This window comes from Coenobita brevimanus, chromosome 23 (genome assembly GCF_032717465.1).
Source record: "Coenobita brevimanus isolate Jiangsu-jjx chromosome 23, ASM3271746v2, whole genome shotgun sequence".
Classification (NCBI taxonomy): Eukaryota; Metazoa; Arthropoda; class Malacostraca; order Decapoda; family Coenobitidae; genus Coenobita; species Coenobita brevimanus.
The window spans coordinates 56860834-56886920 of NC_136976.1; the positions used below are offsets into that span (position 1 = coordinate 56860834).

General features: G+C 44.2%; 1 protein-coding gene across 1 annotated transcript in view; it reads left to right on the forward strand.

The window, feature by feature from the left end:
* Window positions 1–26087, forward strand: part of mbo (Nuclear pore complex protein Nup88) — a 177059-nt gene that overhangs the window by 91190 nt on the left and 59782 nt on the right. The window contains exons 10-11 of the mRNA XM_080267290.1: window positions 10024–10217; window positions 24297–24443. Coding sequence (XP_080123416.1) covers window positions 10024–10217; window positions 24297–24443 — 341 coding nt within the window. The remainder of the gene's footprint in view (window positions 1–10023; window positions 10218–24296; window positions 24444–26087) is intronic.

Genomic DNA, 26087 nt, shown 5'->3' on the forward strand with positions numbered 1-26087 from the left:
AAGAACTCAACACTCAGATAAACAATAAAATATCAGAACAGCAAACACTAAACTGGAAAAATTACCTCCAAACACTTGACCACAAAACAAACATCAGCAAATTCTACAAAACACTAAACAGCATCACACTTTCCAACAGCAGCACCACACAATCACATGCTGCCATAACAACAACAGATACCATTCCCTCAAACAAACAACAAGCAAACACTCTCATCAATCATTTTTCACAAGTCAGCCATCTAAACCCCCATCCCGAAGACCGATGTATCATCCGACATAAGAGACAGTTCCCCACAGACCCAGACTACACATCTTTCTCTTACAGCCAGACAAAGCACATCATTAACCCCTTAAAAGCGGATTGTCGCTTTTGTGACGATCGACAAAAAGGACATAACGGCGGATCGTCGCGTTTGCGATTTGTGTTAATTTTGAATAAACGCGGGCAAGGATGTTCCAGCTGGTATTGTCTATCAGTACTGCCACCCTTTAGCTACAATTAGCATACTTGACCTTTGTACTACTGACCTCCGTTGTTGCCAAGTATCACATTCCCCTCCCCCCCCACGGCCCGGCCAGCCTGGCTGTGATATATGGCAGCGCGCTGACTGCTCAGAACTGTAAATCTGCGCTCTCCTCTCACAAGCAGTTTATGCTAATAGGAAACGCTTGTTTCCCCAGTTGTCACACCAGCTTTTCTTCGCATGGTTTTCCCCTGTTTAGCATCAGTTTACCGCAGGCTTTCAAAGTGACATTATGGCGAGTTCTAGCTCTTCCGAGTCAGTGCGAGCGGCCAACAGGAATGAGAATAAAGTGACGGGCGTAAGGCAGAATAAAAGCGCGCCGCGGTGGTCTTTTGGGAAGTACTATGATTGAAAATAATGTAGTATACGTGTTTTTAGCTGTGAAAATGGAAATGTTTGTTGAGTGACAGGAAGACCGCCGCCGCCTGCATGTCGGCCGTACGCTTCGTTGATTTTAGCCTTATTTTCAGTGCTTATTGTACAAATACGGATTCCAAACTACCTGTACGTTGTAGTATAAAGTTTACTGTGACAGAATGAGGCTGTGGTAGAGGGGAAACTGGGTTGCTGGAGGTGTGAAAGTGAAGATTTTGTTACCCAACTTTGCAAGTCTCCACAAGTCCTTGCGTAGTCCACGAAGGCTCAACACCTGTCTCTGGAGAAAGCTGAATGTAAGTAGTATCTGCCATACCAAGTATAATATTCTAGGGTTAATCTCTGATTTTTGGCTAATATTTTCCTACAGGTACTCAGAGTGCGATCCAACCCTGCCACACGGGGGAGGGGGGTTGGCTGTCCATGGCCGCTTTTTAGGGGTTAACAACCTTAAGCACTCATCTGCCTGTGGACAAGACAACATAAGCAACATTCACCTTAAACACCTTGGACCACAAGGCATACAAGCACTCACCAACATATCAAACTACAGCTACTCACACAACATAATACCCAACATATGGAAGCATGGCATTATCATCACTATCCCTAAACCCAACAAAAACCCCATGTTACCCTCCTCACACTGCCCCATCACACTCCTCTGCACCCCCTCTAAAGTCACTGAACGACTGGTACTACAACTAGTCACACCTCACATTCCCCAAGCCCTGTCACAACATGGTTTTAGGCCACTACACTCCACAACACCCTTCTTACAGACCATAAACAGAGAGTTTTTGATGGCATGAATTCAGCTAGGCTACCACACAGAACACTGCTAATCACACTAAACATCAGCAGAGCTTTTGATGCCATCCCCCTCCACAACCTCACAAACAAAATACTCAACGCAAACATGCACAATAACACAAAAAGATGGCTGGTAAACTACTTAGCAGGCAGGTGTGCACATGTAACATTTGCCGGTCAGTCTTCTAACATCAGAAACTTCACAAACTGTGTCCCCCAAGGATCTGTTTTGTCCCCTACAGTCTTTAACCTATACATGCATGACATACCCACACCCCACACAACGCGGATACACATAGCTTCCTATGCAGATGATATAACACTTATATGTACGCACCAAAACGCAAACACGGCTGCACACATCCTCCAACCTTACCTCAACACACTACATGAATGGTTCACCACAAATAGGCTCAAAATAGCCCCAGTCAAATCTACAGTGACCCTTCTCACAAACTGGACAGCAGAACACAGTCACATCCCACACCTCACCATAAACAACACTCCCCTACCACAAACAAACACACCCAAAATCCTTGGTGTAACATACAGTACATCAATGTCATTTAAACAACACATTACAAACATTAAAAATAAAATAACACCAAGACTCAAAGCCTTGAGGTCACTTGCCCATACAACAGTCAGACACAACAAAGAAACCACCACCACAGTATACAAACGATACATACGTTCAGTGATGAATTATGCAAGTCCTGCTTGGGCTTCTAACCTCACTAAAACACACTACAACACTCAACAGACCATACAGAACAAGGCCCTAAAAATAATCACAGGCTACACAGCTACTACACCCTCAGACCACCTATATCAAGAAACCAAAGTCCTCAAATTCAAGGATCACCTGGACATGAGAGGCACCCAGTTTCTTGCTGCAGCCTCCACAAACCCACAACATCCACTATATGACATGGCAGCACATCCACCCACACCAAGGAACATCAAAACAACACCCAGCGCACGATATCATACACAGATACTGTCAACTCTCCTCCCTCGCCCACCTCAGACCAGCTTCCAGAAGCATATCCACACTCAGTTCACTTGCTGCTCCATTCAGTCACTTAAAGGCAACACACAGCTGCATGCATGGCCTTCTGACATCCACCCTTCTGAATCCTATCTTCCTCATGAGGACAGGGTCCACCTGGTCAGGCTGAGATGTGGGCATCATCCAGCCCTCTTAAGCTACCAGACGAGGCTGGATGACTCCGTCGCTGATGCCTGTCCAGGATGCAACAAAGCACCCCATACTATTAAGTACATTATGGAAGACTGCATTGCACACAATCACCTATGCCAACAACACAATATACACTCTCTGAGAGCTCTGTGGGAAAGCCCGGTCTCGGCCATGGCCTTCCTAAGGGACTCAGGGCTGTTCAGCCAGACTGCCTAGGGAACAACTACTACTACAACTACACCTTATGGTCTGTCTCACAAGCCTTCTCCACTATCTGTCTCACTGCAAATATTTGATCCACACATCCTCTGCCACTCCTGAAGCCACCCTATCGATCACTCACTAGGACTTTTAATATCTCTCTTACTTTCTCTCTGATAATTCTTCCATATACCTTCCCTACCACTTGTAATAAACTTATGCCACAATAATTCCTGCACTCACTTTGCTCACCTTTATTTTTATCGAGGTTTACAATCACAGCCTTATTCCACTTTGGTGGCACAGTTTCACTCATCCATGCCTTTTTACAGATCTCCAGCAAGCACTTCATTCTGCTCTCTTCACTACACTTAATCATCGCAGCATACACCTCATCAACCCCAGCTGCTTTCCCATTTTTCAGCTGTTTCATAGCATTCTTCACCTTTGTTAGTGTCACATTTCCTGGCACTGCATTCCTTCTTTGCATGCCCCCAAAACCAGTCATGTTTACAGCCGCTCTGCTCTCTATTCCCATTCATCTGGGTTTCAAAATATTCTTTCCATCTTGTCCTTACTTCATCCCCATGAGTTAATAATCTACTATGTACATTCTTCACACTTTCACATTTCTTTCCTCTGTCACTTCAACATTTCCGCACCTCATTCAAGAATAACTTTCTATTTTCAGAGTAAGTTTCATTTGTTTTTCTTCCTAGATCACCATTTACCTCCTTTTTTCTCTTCACTTGTCTCTTTACATGCCTTTTGCTCACAGTACATTCTGTTTTTATTTCAATTGAACCCTTGTCCTGTAACCATTCTTCTTTTCCTCCACCGCTCTCTTAACCTCTTCATCCCACTATGCTGTACCATCTTCTTTATTGTTACTCTGCCACATCACACACCACTTTAGCATTCCTAATTAAGCAATCCCTATATGCATTCCACAGGCTGTCCACATCCATTTCATTCCAATTCACTGATTCTAACTCCTCCCCTGCTTTGGTCCTGTTTTCGTCTGCCATTACTTTGATCTTCAGTTTCTCGACTTTCAGTCTTTCACCCTGACTACCCCTCTCTCTTGTGGCCCACCTCATTCATCTCTGCTTGATTTTGCATACCACATTCGTATGATTTGACAGACCTCCACATTGTCCTCTCACGGCTCTCGTATCATCATCCATTCCCAGCATCATCAACCATTCCCAGCATCGACCTCTCTACGAGCACATAATTGATCAGGCTCCTTTCAACACAATCCCATTCCCTCTATACCATGTACATTTATGCGCATCTTTATGTTTGAAATACGAATTACAAATGCTCAACCTCCTTTCCTGACATATATCATTCAGACGTTTCCCATTGTCATTTTCTCCTGGTACTCCATCACAACCCATTATGTCATCCGTAGGACCAGTGCTTACTCTGCCATTCATATCTCCTATTACAGTAATCCCTTTAAGACCTGGATGCCCACAACCTGGACACCCCTAGTCCCGGACATTTTGTGCATGGGTCCAGTAGTCCAAGTCTTGGATTATTCCCTAAGATATCCAGACATCCGGGACACCAAAAACGGCCAAAAAACATCAATCATCATCATCATCATAAAAAAAAAGCCGACATGTGTTGATCCCTACTCTAAAATTGCCGTGTGGTGATGAACAGCGGTGTTCTGGCACATAGTTATGGCGATGTCTGCTAGAGCGCCCCTGCATCCTCCCCTTTCCTGCCTACCTACCGTCGTGACTGCACGCTCATTGCCATGGCTGCCCACTTGCTCGCTTTTGTGGTGGTGCGCTACCAGCTGACAGTGAATAAACTGCAATACCTCGCCACTAGACCACATGGGAATGTATAGTGTTGTGCAGTGTTAAGAAACTAGAATTCAGAGTGCAAAGGATTAAGTGCACAGTGCAACACTGGCATTTTGCAACTGGCATTGCACAAGTAGGAACAGAATGTGCTGTATTAAACAACTATAATTCACAGTGCAAAGAATTAAGTGCAACATGACACTGGATTAGTGTACGTGCTTCAAGTGCACCTTCACCACTGTCAGAGCCTGAGAGGAGGCAGATTAATCTTCGCAATGGCCATGGATGTGTCGTAAGTACCCTGTACACTTCCAAATATTTTCCTTACTCACTTCTAATTTCTCATTCTCTGGTTCCTTTTCATATATATTATTTTTCTGTCCCTTATTTGTGTAACTAGGGTGTTAAATAGGTACTGTGCATGTCCGGTAGGGAGTTATGAATATAGGTGGCTTTCAAAGTTAGGTTGGGTTGGGGTCTATAAGTACCCGTCCAGCGGCATGTTTCCCAAGTCCCAGACAATACCAAGTCCCGGACATTGCTTGGGCTCTGTTACGTCGGATCTTGGAGGGATTGCTGTATGATCACTTTATAGCTTCTGGGCATTTCGTCCACTGCTTCATCCAGCTCGTCACAAAACCTGTCTTTCTCACTCCTGTCATCACACGGTGCCTACGCTACAATCACAGCCACTTTCACCTTCTCAAACTTGAACTTGACATACATACATCTCAAGCTGACACATTTGTAATCTCTCATTCCACTCTGCCACAACTCATTCATCAACAAAGCAACTCCTTCCTTGCTTCTTCCTCGCCCATGCATACCCAATCTTACACATTTCACACCCTCCCACTCCATCACTTCACACCCTTTCATCTTTGTTTCACACAGTGCCATCACGGCATATCTCGCACTCTTGAACAAATTCACCACTTCCACCCTCTTGCTTTCCTCATTCACACCTCTCACATTCCACATGGCCATGCGAATCTGCCCATTTGGTTGGGGCCCTGGGCAGGTATTGGGCCCTTTGAGGGTCTCTGAAATATTTGCCATGATTAAGTGATTTTAGGTAGGGGAATCTGTGGAACACATAACCCAGCCAAAGACTGCAGTTATATGGTTACCACCCAGTATAATAAATGGTTTCCTCTGTACAGGAAACCATTTGGCTTTTCACTCAGTGTAGTGACCATAAGGCATCCGTACATTGAGTAATTGGATGATGGGCGTCCCCATCTACCACACAAAAAAATCCACTTCATGACTGTCTCCAAAACTGAATGAAATTATTTGGGAACAGCAGTAATAAGATATGAGTATGTCACCAGATTCAAGGAGTAAAAATCTACTTCATGACCTATATTGTCATTGGAGTCTGAAAAGCCCATGCACTTAACAAAGATGAGATCATGACCCATTTATCAATGTAGACTCCCCTATCTAAAATCACTTAATCATGGCTCATGGCAAATGTTTCAGAGGGCCCATTACTTGCCCAGGGCCTCAACCAAATGGGCAGACTCGCATGGCCATGTGAAATGTGAGAGATGTGAATGAGGAGAGCAAGAGGGTGGAAGTGGTGAATGTGTTCAAGAATGTGAGATATGCCTTGATGGCATTATGTGAAACAAAGAAGAAAGGGTGTGGAGTGGAGGAATGGGAGGGTGTGAAATGTGTAAGATCAGGCATGAATGGGCAAGGAAGAAGCAAGGAAAGAGTTGCTTTGTTGATGAATGAGATGTGGCAGAGTGGAAAGAGATTACAAATGTGTCAGCTCGAGATGTATGTATGTCAGGTTCAAGTTTGAGAAGGTGAAAGTGACTGTGATTGTAGCATATGCACCGTGTGATGACAGGAGTGAGAGGGATAAAGACAGGTTTTGGGATGAGCTGGATGAAGCAGTAGGAGAAATGCCCAGAGCTTTAAAGTGATCATACAGTAATCCTTCCAAGATCTGATGTAATAGAGCCCAAGCAACGTCTGGGACTTGGTATTGTTCAGGACTTGGGAAAAATGCCCCTGAACAGGTGATTATAGGCCCCAACCCAGCCTGACTTTGAAAGCCACCTAAATAACTCCCTGCCAGACATGCACGGCACCTATTTAAGACCCTAATCACACATATAAGGGACAGAAACCATAAAGTAAATGAAAAGGAACCAGAGAATGAGAAATTAGAAGTGAGTAAGAAAAATATTTAGCAGTGTACAGGGTACTTACGACACGTCCATTACCATCGCAAAGATTAACCCGCCTCCTCTCAGGCTCTGACAGTGGTGAAGGTGCACTTGAAGCACGTACACTAATCCAGTGTTGCGCTGCACTTAATTCTTTGCACTGTGAATTATAATTTTTTAACACTGCACATTCTGTTCCTACTTGCACCTTGCCAGTTGCAACATGCCAGTGTTGCACTGTGCACTTAATCCTTTGCACTCTGAATTCTAGTTTCTTAACAATGCACAACACTATACATTCCCATGTGGTCTAATGGTGAGGTATTGCAGTTTATTCACTGTCAGCAGGTAGGGCACCACCACAAAAGCGAGCAAGTGGGTAGCCATGGCGATAAGCGTACAGTCACGACGGTAGGTAGACAGGAAATGGGGGAGGATGCAGGGGCGCTCTAGTGGACATTGCCGTAACTATGTGCCAAAACACAGCTGTTTGTCACTGCGTGGCAATTTTAGAGTAGGGATCAACACGTCGGCTTTTTTTTTTTTTTTTGGATGTCCGGACATCTTAGGCAATAATCCAAGACTTGGACTACTGGACCCAAGCCCAAAATGTCCGGGACTAGGAGTGTCCGGGTCTTGGGCGTCCAGGTCTTAAGAGGGATTACTGTAATAGGAGATATGAATGACAGAGTAGGCACTGGTCCTAAGGATGACATAATGGGTTGTAATGGAGTACCAGGAGAAAATGATAATGGGAAACGACTGAATGAAGTGTGTCAGGAAAGGAGGTTGAGCATTTGTAATTCATATTTCAAACGTAAAGATGCGCATAAATATACATGGTATAGAGGGAACAGGGATCGTGTTGAAAGAAGCCAGATTGATTTTATTTTTGTAGAGAGGTTGATGCTGGGAATGGCTGATGATACGAGGGCCGTGAGAGGACGATGTGGAGATCTGTCAGATCATATGATTGTGGTATGCAAGATCAAGCTGAGAGGAGTGAAGTGGACCACAAGAGAGAGGAGTAATCAGGGAGAAAGACTGAAAGTCAAGAAGCTGAGGATGAAAGTAATGGCAGTTGATTACAGGACCAAAGTAGGGAAGGAGATAGAATCAGTGAATTGGAATGAAATGGATGTGGACAGCCTGTGGAATGCATATGGGGTTGCTTAGTTAGGATTGCTTAACCTGTCCCATCCCGACGTTTTTGGACCTTTTTTTTTTTTTTTTTTTTTTTTTTTTTTTTGCTTAAACATCCGCTTTTGGTGAGAAACATAAAAAATTCATAGAGAAATCGCTCACCTGAGGTTTAAAATACCCGATTTAGGTACAAGTACTTCCTTACCTGACTGGGTTTTCTAACAGGCTGGCACCAAAGAAAACGAGTTCTATGGGAGGGTAACTATTTTATCCACTCATAAACAGTATTTATTTATTTACTCGGTACGAATTTATATGTCGTACAAGAGTATATTGGTGTTCAAACAGTAATATAGGCATTATAAGCATTGTTTCACTCAATAACTCATCACCATTCATGACCTTTTTTTTCCCACATTATCTGATCATCATTTCTGACTTTCTTCCTCTAATGCTATGTAAACTTTGTCCTCCACATTGTCATCGATTGGGGAATCACTCTGGCCTTGAATGTCTTTATTGGCCAGGTCACTGGTAACAGGTGAATTGCCGAGACAATGGCGTGCCGGGTGGGGGGGGGGGAGAAATTATGCGGTGTAAGGCATTGTTCCTGCTTGGCATCGTGTAGGGGAATAGAGGAAGGTGTCCCGTGTATACGTGCCAAAAATCACTCACGAAATCACTTGCGAAAATTGAAAATTGTGCAAATTAGGGACCTTGCAATGTTGCCGCGTTCATTCATGTCGCCGGGACGGCGCGGGTTAAGTGGTGTGTGATGAAGCAGAGTAACAACAAAGAAGAAAGGTACAGCATGGTGGGATGAAGAGGTTAAGAGAGCAGTGGAAGAAAAGAAGAAGAATGGTTTCAGGACAAAGGTTCAGTTGAAATAAAAACTGAATATATTGATAGCAAGAAGCATGTAAAGAGACCAGTGGAGAGAAAAAAGGAGGAGGTAAATGGTGATATAAGGTAAATGGTGATCTAAAAAGAAAAATGAATGCAAATTACTCTGAAAATATGAAGTTATTCTCGAGAGAGGTGTGGAAATGTTGAAGTGACTGAAGAAAGAAATGTGAAAGTGTGAAGGATGTAAGTGGTAGATTATTAACTCATGGGGATGAAGTAAGGACCAGATGAAAAGAATATTTTGAAAGCCTGATGAATCCCACCTTTGGCAAAAAAAAATCAAAACCCATCGTTAAACCAAGGTTATGCCATTGTTAGGTGGGGTATGGTGGTATTTCTACCCCCATTGTTCAGCCAGGGTATCCCATCTAGAGGTTTCGTATGTCGGGGTCTCGCTGTGTATACCCTGTCTTAGTACAGCCATACCCAGTCAAAACATGTTTGTTATTAAAGTTTTTTATTCAGTTGGTCTGTTCCTATTTGTGATATTTTATGCAGCTTTCAGATCCCAGATATGGTTTATTAGGTACAGTTTTGTCTTTACTGTATCTTGGTACAGCCATACCCAGTCAAAACATATTTGTCGTTAAACTTTTTTTATATAGTTGGTCTGTTACTATTTGTGATATTTTATGCAGCCTTCAGATCCCAGATATGGTTTATTAGGTACAGCATGTGCACACTTGCTCACAGGAGGTGATTTGCGGCTGTAGAGGTATTCATGGGAGGGTTCACCAAACATTCGTGGAAATTCCACATTCACGGGGGTCTGTGTCCCCTAACCCCTGCGAATGTGGAGGGCCACTTGTATATTTTTTCCCTCACTGAAATGTCTTTGATCTCACCAGGTTCACACAGAAAACTTTGAGAGCCATATTCGGAGCGACTTGCAGAGGTGTCGGTCTCAGCCGGTGCTGGCATCAGGGTCAAACTCATTAGTTGGGGCCGGAGAGTATTTAAATCTGGTGAGTCGTGTCATGGAAACTCTCCGCACCGGGTACGTACATCCACAACGGGCCGCTGCTGTACACATTGAACGCAGGTAAGGATGAATAAAATGTTTACGGATGAATAAAATGTTTTCATACAGAAACAAACAGTTAGTTGCTACAGCATTTGATGTTCATTGCATGTAAAAAGGCATAGATGCAGATTTTTTCCTTTATGTTCAAGTTACAAACCATGTTAGTAGAACTGCATGGTTATAAGCCTTGGCTATAACTTGCGAGATATTAAAAGATTATTTTTACAATGAAGAGTCAGTGGTGACCATTGTCCCTGGGATAATCATGGGGCCAAAAGCCAGGTAGTTGGTCTAACACAACACTTCCTGGTGGGTGGCTCAACTACATTTACACGAAGTCCAGGCTGAGATTACAGTGCAAACATTTTTCTTCTGCATAACGAATAGGTATTCACTAGGGTGCTGTAGTCTGTACATGGATAACAATTGGCCTAGGAGAAGGAAAATTCTGAATTCAAACCTTAGGCTCTAGGTGTGTGTGTGGGTGTTGTAGCAGTCAGCTTGCACATGCCTGACATAAGGGTTGATGACAGTATATACATACAACCATTTTAAAAGCTTGCCTTTGAAACAACTCGGTCGTGGCACACTGGTTGTGCTGGAGTTGAATATCACCTAGCATCAGGATAAGTGCCATCATCATCATCATCATTGTTATCATCAGTCATCATTGTCATTAGGCATCATCAGTCATCATCATTATCATCATGTCATCATCATCATCATCAATCATCATCATCGTAATCATCATCATCATCATCGTAATCATCATCATCATCATCACCATCATCATCACCATCATTATCAGTCATTAGTCATCATCATCATCATCATCATCATCATCAATAAATTAATCAGTTCATCATCATCATCATCAATAAATTAATCAGTTCATCATCATCATCATCATCATCAATCAGTCAGTCAATCAATCAATCAATCATTACCATCATCATCATCATCATCGTAATCATCATCATCATCATCATCATCATCATCATCATCATTATCATCATCATCATTATCATCAATAAATTAATCAGTTCATCATCATCATCATCATCATCATCAGTCAGTCAATCAATCAGTCATCATCATCATCATCATCATCATCATCAATCAGTCAGTCAATCAATCAATCATTACCATCATCATCATCATCATCGTCCTAATCATCATCATCATCATCATCATCAGTCAGTCAGTCTCAGTCAGTCATCATTGTCATCAGTCATTAATCATCATCATCATCATAAATACTCATCATCATCTACAATCATTGCAATCATCATCAGTTATCTTCATCATCATCATCAGCAGCAGCAATCATAAGTCATCATCATTGTCATTCATCACCACCATCATCATCATCATTATTATTATCATTAATCATAATCATCATAAATCATAATTATCATCATCTTCAATCATCATCATCAGTCATCATCATCATCATCATCATCATCATCATCATCAGTCTTCCTCCACCATGGGTACGGGCCCAGATCCTCCCTCCTTCATACTCAGGACTTAGTTCTTATAGGTTGGCATCGATATACTTCACAATCGGAGCGGAGCCTAGTGTCCGCAGTAGTAGTAGTAGTAGTAGTTGTTCCCTAGGCTTTTGTCTTTCAACTTGTTCCTTTCCTTCTTGCTGGAAGTTTTCTCTCATTCAGCCAGTCCCAAAGAAGGATGACCATTCCCAACCCTCTAACTATCGTCCAATTGCTTTAACATCCTATGTCTCAAAAGTTTTCAAGTCTATTCTTAACAGAATAATTTTAAGGCATCTTTCCTATTACAACCTGCTTTCTGATCGGCAGCATGGGTTCCGTCAGGGACGCTCCACTGATGATCTCACCTACCTTTCAGACTCCTGGTCATCCTGCTTTTGGGACTTTGGCGAAAGCATTGCCATTACACTTGATATCTCAAGGCTTTTGATCAAGCCTGGCATAAATCTTTAATTTCCAAACTGCCCTCTTACGGCTTCTATCCTTCTATCTGTACCTTCATCTATAGCTTCCTTTCTGGTCGTTCTGTAGCTGCTGTTGTAGACAGCCATCGTTCTTCTCCTAGGTCTATCAACAGTGGCGTTCCTCAGGGCTCTGTCCTATCACCAACTCTCTTCCTTTTATTCATCAATGATCTTCTAAGCTGTACATCTAACCCTATCCGCTCGTACACTGATGATTCTACCCTTCACCTTTCCATTCAGTTCCCGCAACATCCATCTCAGCTGTTAATTCAACAAACAAGGGATGAAGCTATGGCGCACCTAATATCTGACTTGGCTCGTATCTCTGACTGGGGTAAAAATAATCTTGTTGTTTTTAATGCATCAAAGACTCAGTTTTTACGCCAATCAACCCGTCAAAATCTTCCACGGGAGTACCCAGTAATGTTTAATAATATCCAGCTCAATCCTGCATCATCCCTGAACATGCTTGGGGTTTCATTCACGCGGGACTTATCTTGGAAAGATCATGTTGCATCTCTTGTAAAATCTGCTTCCAAGAGATTGGGTTTGCTAAGCCGACTCCATGCTTTCTCTACCCCTGCACAGTTGTTGACTTTATACACATTTTTTTTCGCCCCTGTTTAGAGTACAACTCTCGTGTGGGGAGGCTCCCCACATACAGCTTTTCTCAGTCGAGTGGAGTCAAAGGCTATTCGTCTCATCAACTCTCCTCCTCTTACTGGCTCCCTTCAACCTTTGTCTCTTCGCTGCATTGTTGCATCTTTATCTCTTTTCTTTCGCTACGTCAATGGTCACTGCTCCTTTGAACTGTCTGCATGCATCCCTCCAGCTCTACAGTGGGCGCATACCACCCGTCTAGCAACAAACTTGCATCTCTTTGCTGTCCAGCTTTTTAATGCAAGAGTTAATCGTTACTCCCAGTCCTTCATTTATGCAACAGGTCAGCTCTGGAACTGTCTCCCTCTGTCTGTATTTCCTACTTCCTATGATCTCCAGTCTTTTAAACGCAGTGTGTCCAGGCATCTCGAAATGAATGGATCTTGAATTTGGCTCTCTTTTGTATTTTTTTTTTTTTTTTCTTGGAAGGAACATTCATGCAGGCTCAGCCTTTGGTTCCTTCTTCCTCGCATTAAAAAAAAAAAAAAAAAAATGGCAGTCTGGCCGAACAGCCCTGAGTCCCTAAGGAAGGCCATGGCCGAGACCGGGCTTTACCACAGATCTCTCAAGGAGTGTATGTTGTGTTGTTGGCATGGGTGATTGTGTGCAATGCAGTCTTCCATAATGTGCTTAATAGTATGGGATGCTGTGTTGCATCCTGGACAGGCATCAGTGACAGAGTCATCCAGCCTCGTCTGGTAACTTAAGAGGGCTGGATGATGCCCACATCTCAGCCTGGCCAGGTGGACCCTGTCCTCATGAGGGAGATAGGATTCATAAGGGTGGATATCAGGAGGCTTTGCATGCAGCTGTGTGTTGTCTTTAAGTGACTGAATGGAGCGGCAAGTGATTTGAGTATGGATATGCTTCTTGAGGCTGGTCTGAGGCAGGTGAGGGGGGAGAGATGACAGTAGTTGTGTATGATACCGTGTGCTGGGTGTTGTTTTGATATTCCTTGGTGTGTGTGGATGTGCTGCCTTGTAGTGTAGTGGATGTTGTGGGTTTGTGGAGGCTGCAGCAAGAATTTGGGTGCCTTTCATGTCTAGGTGATCCTTGATTCTGAGGACTTTGGTTTCTTGGTGTAGGTGGTCTGTGGATGTAGCAGCTGTGCAGCCTGTGATTGTTTTTAGGGCCTTGTTCTGTATGGTCTGTAGTGTTGTAGTGTGTTTTAGTGAGGTTAGGAGCCCAAGCAGGGGTTGCATAATTCATCACTGAATGTATATCGTATACTGTAGTGGTGGTTTCTTTGTTGTGTCCGAATGTTGTATGGGCAAGTGACCTCGAGGTATTGAGTCTTAGTGTTATTTTATTTTTAATGTTTGTAATGTGTTCTTTAAATGACATTGATGTATTGTATGTTACACCAAGGATTTTGTGTGTGTGTGTGTGTGTGTGTGTGTGTGTGTGTGTGTGTGTGTGTGTGGTAGGAGAGTGTTGTTTATGATGAGGTGTGGGATGTGACTGTGTTCTGCTGTCCAGTTTGTGAGAAGGGTCACTGTAGATTTGGCTGGGGCTATTTTGAGCCTGTTTGTGGTGAACCATTCATGTATTGTGTTGAGGTAAGGTTGGAGGATGTGTGAAGCTGTGTTTGTGTTTTGGTGCGTACATATAAGTGTTGTATCATCTGCATAGAAAGCTATGTGTACCTGTGTTGTGTGGGGTTTGGGAGACACCTTTTGTGAAGTTTCTGACGTTTGAAGACTGACCGGCAAATGTTACATGCGCACATCTGCCTGCTAAGTAGTTTGGAAGCCATCTTTTTGTGTTATTGTGCATGTTTGTGTTGAGTATTTTGTTTGTGAGGTTGTGGCAGGGGATGACATCAAAAGCTCTGCTGATGTCTAGTGTGATTAGCAGTGTTCTGTGTGGTGGCTTAGCTGAATTCATGCCATCGAAAGCTCTCTGTGTAAGGTCTGTAAGAAGGGTGTTTGTGGAGTGTAGTGGCCTAAAGCCATATTGTGACAGGGCTTGGGGAATGTGAGGTGTGACTAGTTGTAGTACCAGTCGTTCAGTGACTTTAGAGGGGGTGCAGAGGAGTGTGATGGGGCGGTGTGAGGAGGGTAACGTGGGGTCTTTGTTGGGTTTAGGGAAAGTGATGATAATGCCATGCTTCCAGATGTTTGGTATTATGTTGTGTGAGCAGCTGTAGTTTGATATGTTGGTCAGTGCTTGTATGCCTTGTGGTCCAAGGTGTTTAAGGTGAATGTTGCTTATGTTGTCTTGTCCACAGGCAGATGAGTGCTTAAGGTTGTTAATTATGTGCTTTTTCTGGTTGTAAGTGATAGGTACTAGTCTGGGTCTGTGGGGAACTGTCTTTTACGTCGTATGATACATCGGTCTTCGGGATGGGGGTTTAGATGGCTGACTTGCGAAAAATGATTGATGAGAGTGTTTGTGTGTTGTTTATTTGAGGGTATGGTGTCTGTTGTTGTGATGGCATCATGTGATTATGTGGCATTGCTGTTGGAAAGTGTGATGCTGTTTAGTGTTTTGTAGAGTTTGCTGATGTTTGTTTTGTGGTCATGTGTTTGGAGGTAATTTTTCCAGTTTAGTGTTTGCTGTTCTTATATTTTTTTGTTTATTTGAGTGTTGAGTTCTTGTATTTGTTGTACGGTGTCTTGTGTATGGGGTGTTGGGGAGTGTCCCAGCATGTCCCGTTGTTTGATGAGGACTTGATTTCTGGTGTGAAGTTGGGGTTGTGTCTCTTTCTGTTGCATCTAGGGATGTGTCTTTTGTCTGCATTTTGTATAATTGTATTGGAAGTGTGCACAGCAGTGTTAATGTTTGTGATGGGTGTACTGTTCAGTGTTTTGAAATGTTGTTCTGTTTCAGTTACAACGGCCTTCCAGTTGGCTTTCTTATAATTAGTGTATGTGTGTTTGTGGCCAGCTGGAGTGATTCTGGTTTTGGTAGTGATGATGACTGGGAGGTGATAAGATCCAAGGGTTTTGACCACTCTCCATGATGTAGTGGGGGCAAGGTTTGGGGGTGCAGAAGGTTATGGCTGGGGATGATGGTAGGAGGAGGGCTTGGTGTGGGATATGGGTATGTTGGTCTAGATTGTTCAGTATGAAAAGATGATCTGTCTGGGATTGCAGTACCAGCCTTCTGTCTGTGTCAGGGTTGTTGACATGCCAGGCCGACGACTTGGCATTGAAATTGCCGCCTAGGTTGATGCTGGGTATGTTAGTGATGAGGTGTTTCTGTGGAGAGTAATTGTGTGGTACTGTGGAGGACGATTGGGGGTGAATGTATGTGTTAGCGATTGTTATGTGTGATTTGTTACCAGTGCATATTTTTAATTATTGTATTTCTGTTGTGGTGTCCTGTGGGGGAAGTAACTTTGTGTGTGCGCTGGTATCTGCAAAGTTGATGGATTTGTGTACTGCCACCGCCGTTGGCCCGGTCTTGTCGAATGGTGGTGAAGTTATGAAATGTCGGTGTTTTGTGTGCTCTGTAGTTTGATATGTTGGTGAGTGCTTGTATGCCTTGTGGTCCAAGGTGTTGGTGTTTAAGGTGAATGTTGCTTATGTTGTCTGGTCCACAGGCAGATGAGTGCTTAAGGTTGCTAATGATGTGCTTCGTCTGGTTGTAAGTGAATGGTGCGTAGTCTGGGTTTGTGGGGAACTGTCTCTTACGTCGGATGATGCGTCAGTCGTCACGATGAGGGTTTAGATGGCTGACTTGTGAAAAGTGATTGATGAGAATGTTTGCCTGTTGTTTGTTTGAGGGTCTGGTGTCTGTTGTTGTGATGGCAGCATGTGATTGTGTAGTGTTGCATTTGGAGAGTGTGATGCTGTTAAGTGTTTTGTAGAGTTTACTGGTGTTTGTTTTGTGGTCAGGTGTGTGGAGATAATTATTCCAGTTTAGTGTTTGCTGTTCTGATATTTTATTGTTTATTTGAGTGTTGAGTTCTTGTATTTGTTGTTTGGTGTCTTATGTATGGGGTGTTGGGGAGTGTCGCAGTGTGTCCCATTGTGTGATGAGGCCTTGAATTTCTGGTGTGAAGTTGGGGTTGTGTGTCCTTCTGTTGCCTCTAGGGATGTGTCTTTTGTCTGCTTTTTGTATAATTGTATTGAAAGTGTGCACAGTGGTGATGATGTTTGTGATGAGTGTACTGTTTAGTGTTTCAAAATTTTGTTCTGTTTCAGTTGTGAAAGCCTCCCAGTTGGCTCTCTTATCATTAGTGTGTGTGTCTGTGGTCAGCTGGGGTGATTCTGGTTTTGGTAGTGATGTTGATTTGGAGGTGATCAGAACCAAGGGTTTTGACCACTCTCCAGGAAGTAGCGGGGGCGAGGTTTGGGAAGCAGAAGGTGATGGCTGGGGATGATGGGAGGAAGAGGGCTTGGTGTGGGATGTGGGTATGTTGATGTAGATTGTTCAGTATGAAAAGATGATCTGTCTGGGATTGTAGTACCAGCCCTCTGTCTGTGTCAGGGTTGTTGACATGCCAGGCCGACGACTTGGCGTTGAAATCACCACCTAGGATGATGTTGGGTACGTAGTGATGAGGTGTATTTGTGCAGAGTAATTGTGTTGTACTGTGAGAGATGACTGGGGGTGAATGTATGTGTTGGCGATTGTTATGCGTGATTTGTTACTAGTGTGTATTTTAGTTGACTGTATTTCTATTGTGGTGTCATGTGGGGGGAGAAGTGACTTTGTGTGTGCACTGGTATCTGCAAAGTTGATGGATTTGTGTACTAGGGTGATGAGTCCACCGCCACCGCCATTGCCCCGTTCTTGTCGAATGGTGGTGAAGTTATGAAATGTTGGTGTTTTCTGTGCTCTGTGTAGTTTTGTTTCTTGTAAGATGGCAGTGTGTATGTTTTGTTGTTTCATGAATTGTTTGAGTTCTTTTTTTTTTTTTGGTGTTTATGCCATCTGTGTTTAACTGAAGGATGTTTATGTTGTGTGTGCGATGTGTGTTGGCTGCTGCAGCGTGGAGGGGAGGTGGTGGTGTATGTGGAAGGGAAGGGGTAGGAGTAGGTTGTGATGGAGGTAAGGGTTGGGGTGGATTAGGATGGGTTGGAATGGGAGGGGTTGGGGGATTGGATGGTGTGGGAAGGATCGATGGATTGGGCTGAGGTGTGAGGGAAGTAGGAGTAGGGTTGGTGGGGGGGTTAGTGGGTGGGGGGAAGGAGCATAAAGAGCAGGTCCAGGTGCTTGTGTAATGGTTTCTGAATGCAAGTGTTGTGTAGGTGTAATGGGTCCAGTTCTTGCAGGAATTGCTCTGAACTGAACCCTTTGTCTGTCAACTCGACGTGATAGGTTTTGAGTATGTTGGACATATATATATGTTGGTGGGTCCTGGGTTGGTCTCAATGTCCCCGGCTAGAAGCGGTCATCAAGAAATGACCACCGGGGAGTCATTTCTCGGTGTAGAAAAACGGTGTTGTTGTATGTGTTGTGTCAAGCGATGTGGTACTTGCCCGGACGACCGAAGCCACTCCCAGGTACTCGGGCCCCGTGAGGGGCCGGGCAGGTTTGCGGTGGTTTGGCCCCCATGCTGTCCTCCTCTTCTCTTCGACAGCCTCTGGGGGGTAGACCCACTGCAAAGACGCCACCGCTCCAGGTCCAGTGTCCGCAGTTTTTCCTGAAAGCCTCTCTGTCGATCACATTCGGTATCTTGCGTAATCCTGAAAAAGGATCGATCAATCCTGTTAGCTTTAGGGGTTAAGCTGCTACACCCGTTTGACCTTTATATACAAGTGGTCTCTTACTTACGAACAGGCTGCTTTCTGAAAAACTGCTCGTAAGTTGATTTTTCTTAAGTAAAAAATGCATTTCATACACCTAACCAGATGGACATCATGTTTAACCAAGCCTATCTTAAATGTGCTTAGAGCACTTACATTAGCCTACAGCTGGGCAAAATCATTAACACAAAGCCTGTTTTATAATACTGTGAAGTGTTGAATATCTCATGCTGTTTATTGAATACTGTGGTGCACTGAGATCGTCAATTGTGAAAGTCCAAGTGTACATGCAACGGCCATTACTGGCTTGCCGCCTTCATTCTCAGCAGTAATATTGAGTTTCATCACAAGAGTAATTGCCTTCTTCTTTTTCCCACCAGCAGCAGGGGAGATAGGTGGGCATTTCATAGACATGATGAATGCACAAAACACAACATAGATATAGGGGAGTATCCAAAAAAACACTGGCAGCACAGAACACTGTAGAGCAGGTCACTTACACTAGCAGGTGTGAGGCAGACTTGGAGGTTCTAGCCTGGGACAATTCCCCACCAAGACATTTCTCCGTCAGTAGGCTGAGAATCTCAAACTTACAGGAGTATATACACACAACTTGTGTAGGCTGTTTTTATAATTTTAATGTATATTGATTGTATGCTGACATTTATCAAACAAATAAATGCTAATGTCTCATATGTAGTTTGATGTTAAACAGTGAAGTGAAAGTTATTGTACGTTGCCTGATTTGCATTTCAGTATTATATTTTTTCCATCAATACTGACCATTTGATGCCACATTTTGCATTTACTGTATTATCTATCTATCTATCTATAGCCCGACGCCCTAATCCCGCAAAGGGTGACCGCAGACAAAACGCCTCCAAGTCACTCTGTCACCCACCATTTGACTCCCCTCCCCCCAACTCACTCCCCCCTCCCTCATATACCTCTCAACTCCATCCCTCCACCTCATCCTCGGTCTACCCCTCCCTCTCCCTCCCTCCACCTCACCTACATACACCCTCTTAGTCAGTCTTTCATTCTCCATCATCAGACTCATATAACTCAAAAACTAGTATACTGTACTTGCTAAGTCAACTGGTGTGTAAATACAGGTATACCCCCATTTTATGATGTAATTGGTTAGATAAAACCCCATCATTAGCCAGGGTATCATATTTCGGGATACTTTTAACATGTAAAGTAATAAAATGCGTTTTTCAGCCTTGGGCTTCCCCCCAAACCAAGTCCAAACACGAGTTTAAAGCCAATCTAAATGGCCTATTAGCTGTAAAGGAAGCTAACCTAACACCTTTAAATAACTCACTAAAACCAAGAAATAGAATCTGAAAATCATAAAAAATAGGTTAGGAAATATCAAACACCTCTCATCACTTATTGTAAGTCCATGTCTGGTCCTGGTCATCATCCTTGTTATCCCGCCCGAGGCTAAGGGACATGTGGTGCTCCTTAGCACTCACTCATCCTCCTCATAGCCCTCAAACCCCTTCTCTGTGGGAGGGTCAGAGGGGGCAGAAGCCTGGCAAGGTGGGATGGCGATGGAGTGCGATGCGATGATTCAGGTGGTGGCGATGGGGTGCGATGTGATGGCTCAGGCGTGTTCTAGTGTCTGACATTTTTTTTCCACATTGGAGCATGTCTCTCGCTACTGTACACATTATATTATTCATATTTAGAGATAATGTGTTGTAGTGTTGAGATAAGAATCCAGATGCCACTTTAGTGTAAGTGTGGTGTGGGAATAAAATGAGCGCTAGACCTGCGAAAGTCAGCACTTATCCAGCGTAAACATGAGGGTAAGGGAAGGCAATAGAGAAATATGAATTGTATATATCCCTAAAGTCTTGGGGAAACATTTACCCTGTTGGTATATTTTAATGAAATCAATGCTACTTTATTGAGGTGTATAATGTGCATGGTAGAGTTGTAACTTACTTCTGCTTTTGTATAAATCCCGGTATATCTGATGATTGGCACCTCTATTTTATGCTGATCTGACCACGCCCAGTGGGGAGCGGGGCAGATGTGAGGCAGAAAGCACTTATCATTCAAATGAGAGGGACGTATTACTCTGAGTTCTCTCTGTGTCGCAGTTGTATCTTTCTGTGGCCAATAAAGAGATAAATCTGCTCAGTTTTCTGTCACTTGCACATGCTACCTACCACTCCTTCAACAGGATCTGCACCGATTCTCACCATCTCCTGTGTGTGAGAGGGACATTGGTGGAGAGTGTCAGCTGAAAGTGACTTCAACCAGGCAGAACATTACATGTTGATAACCTGCTTGGAACAATGCAGTCATGCCTAAGCTGATACATAATATTGGTGATCTGCTGTGGGGTTCCAACCAGCTGATACAGGTGGTGGTGATGAGGTGCGATGCTATGGCATTGGGGGTGGCAATGGAGTGCGATGCGACGACAGAGGAAGTGGTGAGGGAAACAGCTGCGATGACTGGTGAGATGGCGAGGGAAACCACTGCGATGACTAATGAGGTAGTGATGGAGTCGGATGCTGTGGCTCACGTCATGGCGAGGGAGACAGAGACAGTGGCGAGGGAGATGGAGGCTGGGGTGAGGAAGGCAGTGATGGAGTGGGGGAGTGCTGCAGTGAAGAGAGATGACACAGGAGATGGGGATCAGCTGGAGCTTAGGTCCAGCACTAGGGGCAGAACACATTCTTGGCAAGAAGAGGCCCTGGGTGCTTCTCTGCTGGTCTGTGGCTGGAGAGATGCTCTGCTGGTTGAAGGCTGGGGAAATGCTCTGTCAGTTGAAGGCTGGGAAGATGCTCTGCTCATCGAGGGCTGGGGAGATGCTCTGCTTATTGAGGGCTGGGGAGATCCTTTGTGGGTTGCTTGTGTGATTGGGGCCTGTTTGAAAAAGGCAGTGATTGTAGGCTGCCTGGCCACCCTCTTCATTTCTTTCAGCATCATCCTATACACCTTCATTCCCTCCACTAGACGATTAGCTGTGTCCCTGCTTCGTCCTGGGAGAGGGTCGTGTGTGCGCATCAGCCCAATGATCTCATCCAGCTTGATCAGCTTCTCCCTCAGAATGTTCATATTGAGGGCATGCACTTCAGGGATGACCTCCTCCTCCTGTGCTTGCTGATGTGTGTGCTGAATCTCCATATTGAGGAACTCCTCATTGCTGAGCTCCTCCCTGTGGCTTTCCAGTACCTTCTCCACGTCCTCCTCGTCGACCTCCCTGAAGCCCACCTTGTGCAACAGTTCAACAATATCCTGTCGCACACGCTGCACCGGCAGATCTAGTACACCCTTGGGGAAGCTGGTGAAGGAGTGTGTGCACTCTGGCCACAGCTTCTACCATACACCGTTCGTGGTGGGCTGGCTGACGTCCCACCATGCTGCAGGGATTGTAGCCTTTACAGAACTTTTGCACCATCATCTTATTGTCTCTGTCACAGGCCCTCACCAACTGCAGCATAGTGCGGTGTAGGTAATACACTTTAAAAGTAGCTATCACCCCATGGTCCATAGGTTGCAGCAACGAAGTGGTGTTGGGGGCAGGAACACCACTTCGGTGTTGCTTGCCCACTCCTTCATTGTGGGAGGGTGGCTAGGCGAGTTGTCTACCACCACAAGAAATCTGTTTGCCAGATTCTCCCGCGAGGCATGCATCTTCAGACACGATAGAGGTAGGAGTGGAAATATGACGAACAGATATCGGAAGTCAGCCAGGCCTTCTTGTTGGACTTCCAAATCACCCCAAGACTTTCTTTCACATACCCCACCAGAGCCCTGGGGTTCTCGGAGTGGTAGACAAGGACTGGCTTCAACTTGAGGTTGCCCCCGAGCAGCAGTGTAAGCTGGTCTTGAACTGTGGCATAGACTTTTCCTCTGTTGCAAGATATGTCTTGGAGGACATTCTCTTCCAAAAGAGCCTAGTCTCATCAAAATTCAAGACCTGCTTCACACTGTAGCCACCCTCTGCAATGATGCGTTTCACCTCATCAGGAAATGCTGCCGCTGCCACCATATCTGCACTCGCCCCCTCACCGTACATCTTCACATGGTGCAGGTTAGCATGCCTCTTAAAGTGGTCAAACCACCCATGGCTAGCCATAAATATCTCACTAGCATCAAGATCCCGCTCCACCTAGACTTCGTCCCATAGTGAGAGAGCCTTAGTGGAAATGATCGCCTGACTCATGGGTGCCTCCACCCACATGCGCAGCATCCGCTCCAGCCCCTCCATTGCAGGCTTTCTCTGGCAGGTGATACGGTAGGTGGATAAGGTTGCAACCTTCCCAGTGGCAGCCATAATGGCCTTCCCCTCCTTGATGATGGTGGAGACAGTCAATTGGGCCAGTTGGAGAGCCGAGGCAATAGCACACGCACCCTCGCATTTGTCGTGGCGCTTAAGAATATCTAGTTTCACTTCTAGAGACACAGTTTTACGCACACGCTTTGCGGGAACATCACCAGCACCAACACTAGCAGGCCGCTTACCACTCTGACTAGGGCCTCCACTAGCACCACCACTAGCCCCACCACATGCAGCACCCTACCAGATGTGATCACACTTATTTAGGCCAAAAATCACACAAAATCGCACTCCACGCACAATTACTATCACTGCTCAACTCGTGGTACTGCTCATGCACAGCTACAGTGCACTACGATAGTGGCTTGTGTAACGTTGGTGATGCAACATGATGCCTGGTGGACGAGTGAAAGAGAATTCCTCACTCAGAGATGGTTGATGTGAGAAGAATGATATGGGTGAGCACGGGGTGAGCAATGGCAGTGGGGGCTGCCTGAGCATTTCTGTGCATCCTGGGAGGCGGACAGGCTCAGTTGGCTGCAGGAACATACGTGATTCAAAATTTCGGCCCAGTGGCTGTGGATGCAAAGTCGGAGGGCCCATCGTCAAACTGGGGCGCAGCCGTCATCCTGCGGGGTATGGTGGTATTTGTACCCCCATTGCTAAGCCGGGGTATCGCATCTAGGGGTATCATATATCGGGGTATACTTGTATATATATATATATATATGTGTGTGTGTTTAAAACTGCTAGACAGTTCATATATACCGCAGGTTTGATATGCTAATCACTTGATTAACATTTAATAACTAGTTTATTTCTGAGATGGTTATCATCATCTTCATAATAATGATGTGTTAAGTCAGTATGGGATCAAGATCTTTCAACCTTTTTCACCAGCCTTGGCTGATTCTACCTCTGCCTTGTTATTTGTAAATTTTGTCTTTGTCGCAAGTGCTTTGGTGTACCTCCGCTTCATAGTCCATCATTGGATTACCACTCAGTTGCTTTAAGTGGAAGATTATTGTTCTTGACTTGATCTGTTCTATTTCTGTTTTATTATATGTAAATTTCTATGGTACTTGTGTCTACCTCTTCCCTATATTACATCATTGGATTGCCACAGTTTCCTTAGGTGGAAGGAGACTGAAGAAATGTCTGTGAGAGTGTTGTTGTGTTCAGTGTTTTCATGTATTGCTCTGGCTTGACATTCCTGATTAAGGTTCCCTCCTATGAGTGAATACTTTATAAACTACAGGATGGAAATGAGAAATGCTTTAATGGTGAATGAACACACAGTACTTGTACATGTATATATTAGTATATATTATAAGCTATAAGTGTGCACCAGTTGCTGTTGATATTCCCATCTCACTTGATGAGAATCTGTAGTTTTTGGAATTACTTGCCCAGAAGTACAGTACAGGTACTGTTTTGATGTTTTGTATTTTCAGAGCTGACATATTACGTGAACAGAAGCAAAGATTGAGGAGTGAAATTGATGATCTTCAGGCTCAAAAGAAAGAACTTACTGATAAAGCTCATGAACTAGCAGAAAAATATGAAGAAGCCAATGACAAAAAGAACCAGCTAATTGAAAGGTGAGAACTACTTCTTTTGAAACACATCCTTTGTATGATCACATGTAGATGTTACTATGAAGATGAAATTGCACCAGTACTGTTATAAAGTTTGCAGTCATTTAAATCATGGTCAGGATGTTAAATGTTTTGTAACTCCTTCAAGGGTGCTAGATAAGTTGCGGTGGCATTGTGTGAAGCAAAAATGAAAGGGTGCGAAGTGGAGGAGTGGGAGGGTGTGAAATGTGTAAGATGGGGAATGAATGGGAGAGGAATATGCAGGGAAGGAGTTGCTTTGTTGATGAATGAGGTGTGGCAGAGTGGAATGAGAGACTTCAAATATGTCAGCTCAAGGTGTATGTATGTCAAGTTCAAGTTTGAGAAGGTGAAAGTGGCAGTGATTGTAGCATATGCACTGTGTGACGACAAGAGTGAGAGAGAGAAAAAGACAGGTTTTTGGATGAGCTGGATGAAGTAGTTGAAGAAATGCCCAGGACTATAAAGTGATCGTGACGGGGGATATGAACGGAAGAGTAGGCACTGGTCCAGAGGATGACACATTGGGTTGTTATGTAGTACCAGGAGAAAATGATAATGGGAATCGGCTAAAGGATATGTGTCAGGAGAGGAGGTTGTGCATTTGTAATTCGTATTTCAAACACAAAGATGCACATAAATATACATGGTATAGAGGAAACAGGGATTGTGTTGAAAGAAGCTTGATTGATTACGTGCTCGTAGAGAGGTCGATGATGGGAATGGTTGCTGATATGAGGGCTGTGAGAGGACGATGTGGAGGTCTGTCAGATTATATGATTGTGGTATGCAAGATCAAGCTGAGAGGAGTGAGGTGGATCAAGAGTGAGAAGAGCAGTCAGGGTGAAAGACTGAAAGGTGAGAAGCTGAGGATCAAAGAAGTGGCAGATGATTACAGAACCAAACTAGAGGACGAGTTAGATTCAGTGAACTGGAATGAACTGGATCTGGACAGCCAGTGAAATGCATATAGGGATTGCTTAGTTAGGAATGCTAAAGTGGTGTGGTGTGGCAAGAGTATCAACAAAAAAGAAGGTTACGGCATGGTGGGATGAGGAGGTTAAGAGAGCAGTGGAGGAAAAGAGGAAGAAGTGGCTAAAATGGTTGCAGGATAGGGGTTCAGTTGAAATAAGAATTGAGTATATCGAGAGCAAGAAGCACGTAAAGAGACTAGTGAAGAGGAAAAAGAAGGAGGTAAATGATGATCTGGGAAGAAAAATGAATTCGAACTACTCTGAAAATAGGAAGTTATTCTGGAAAGAGATGCGGAAATGTAGAAGTGAAAGCGGAAAGAAATGTGATGGTGTGAAGGATGCAGGTGGTAGGTTACTAACCCATGGAGATGAAGTAAGGACCAGATGGAAAGAATATTTTGAAAGCCTGAAGAATGGGAATAGAGAAAGCAGAGCTGCTGTAAACATGATTGGTTTTGGAGGTGTGCAAGGAAGGATTACAGTGCCAGGAGACGTGACACTCACACAAGTGAAGAGCGCTGTGGAATGGCTGAAAAATGGGAAAGCAGCTGGGGTTGATGAGGTGTATGCAGAGATGATTAAGTGTAGTGGAGAGTGGAATGAAGTGCTTGTTGGAGATATGTAAGAAGGCATGGATGAGTGAAACTGTTCCTGC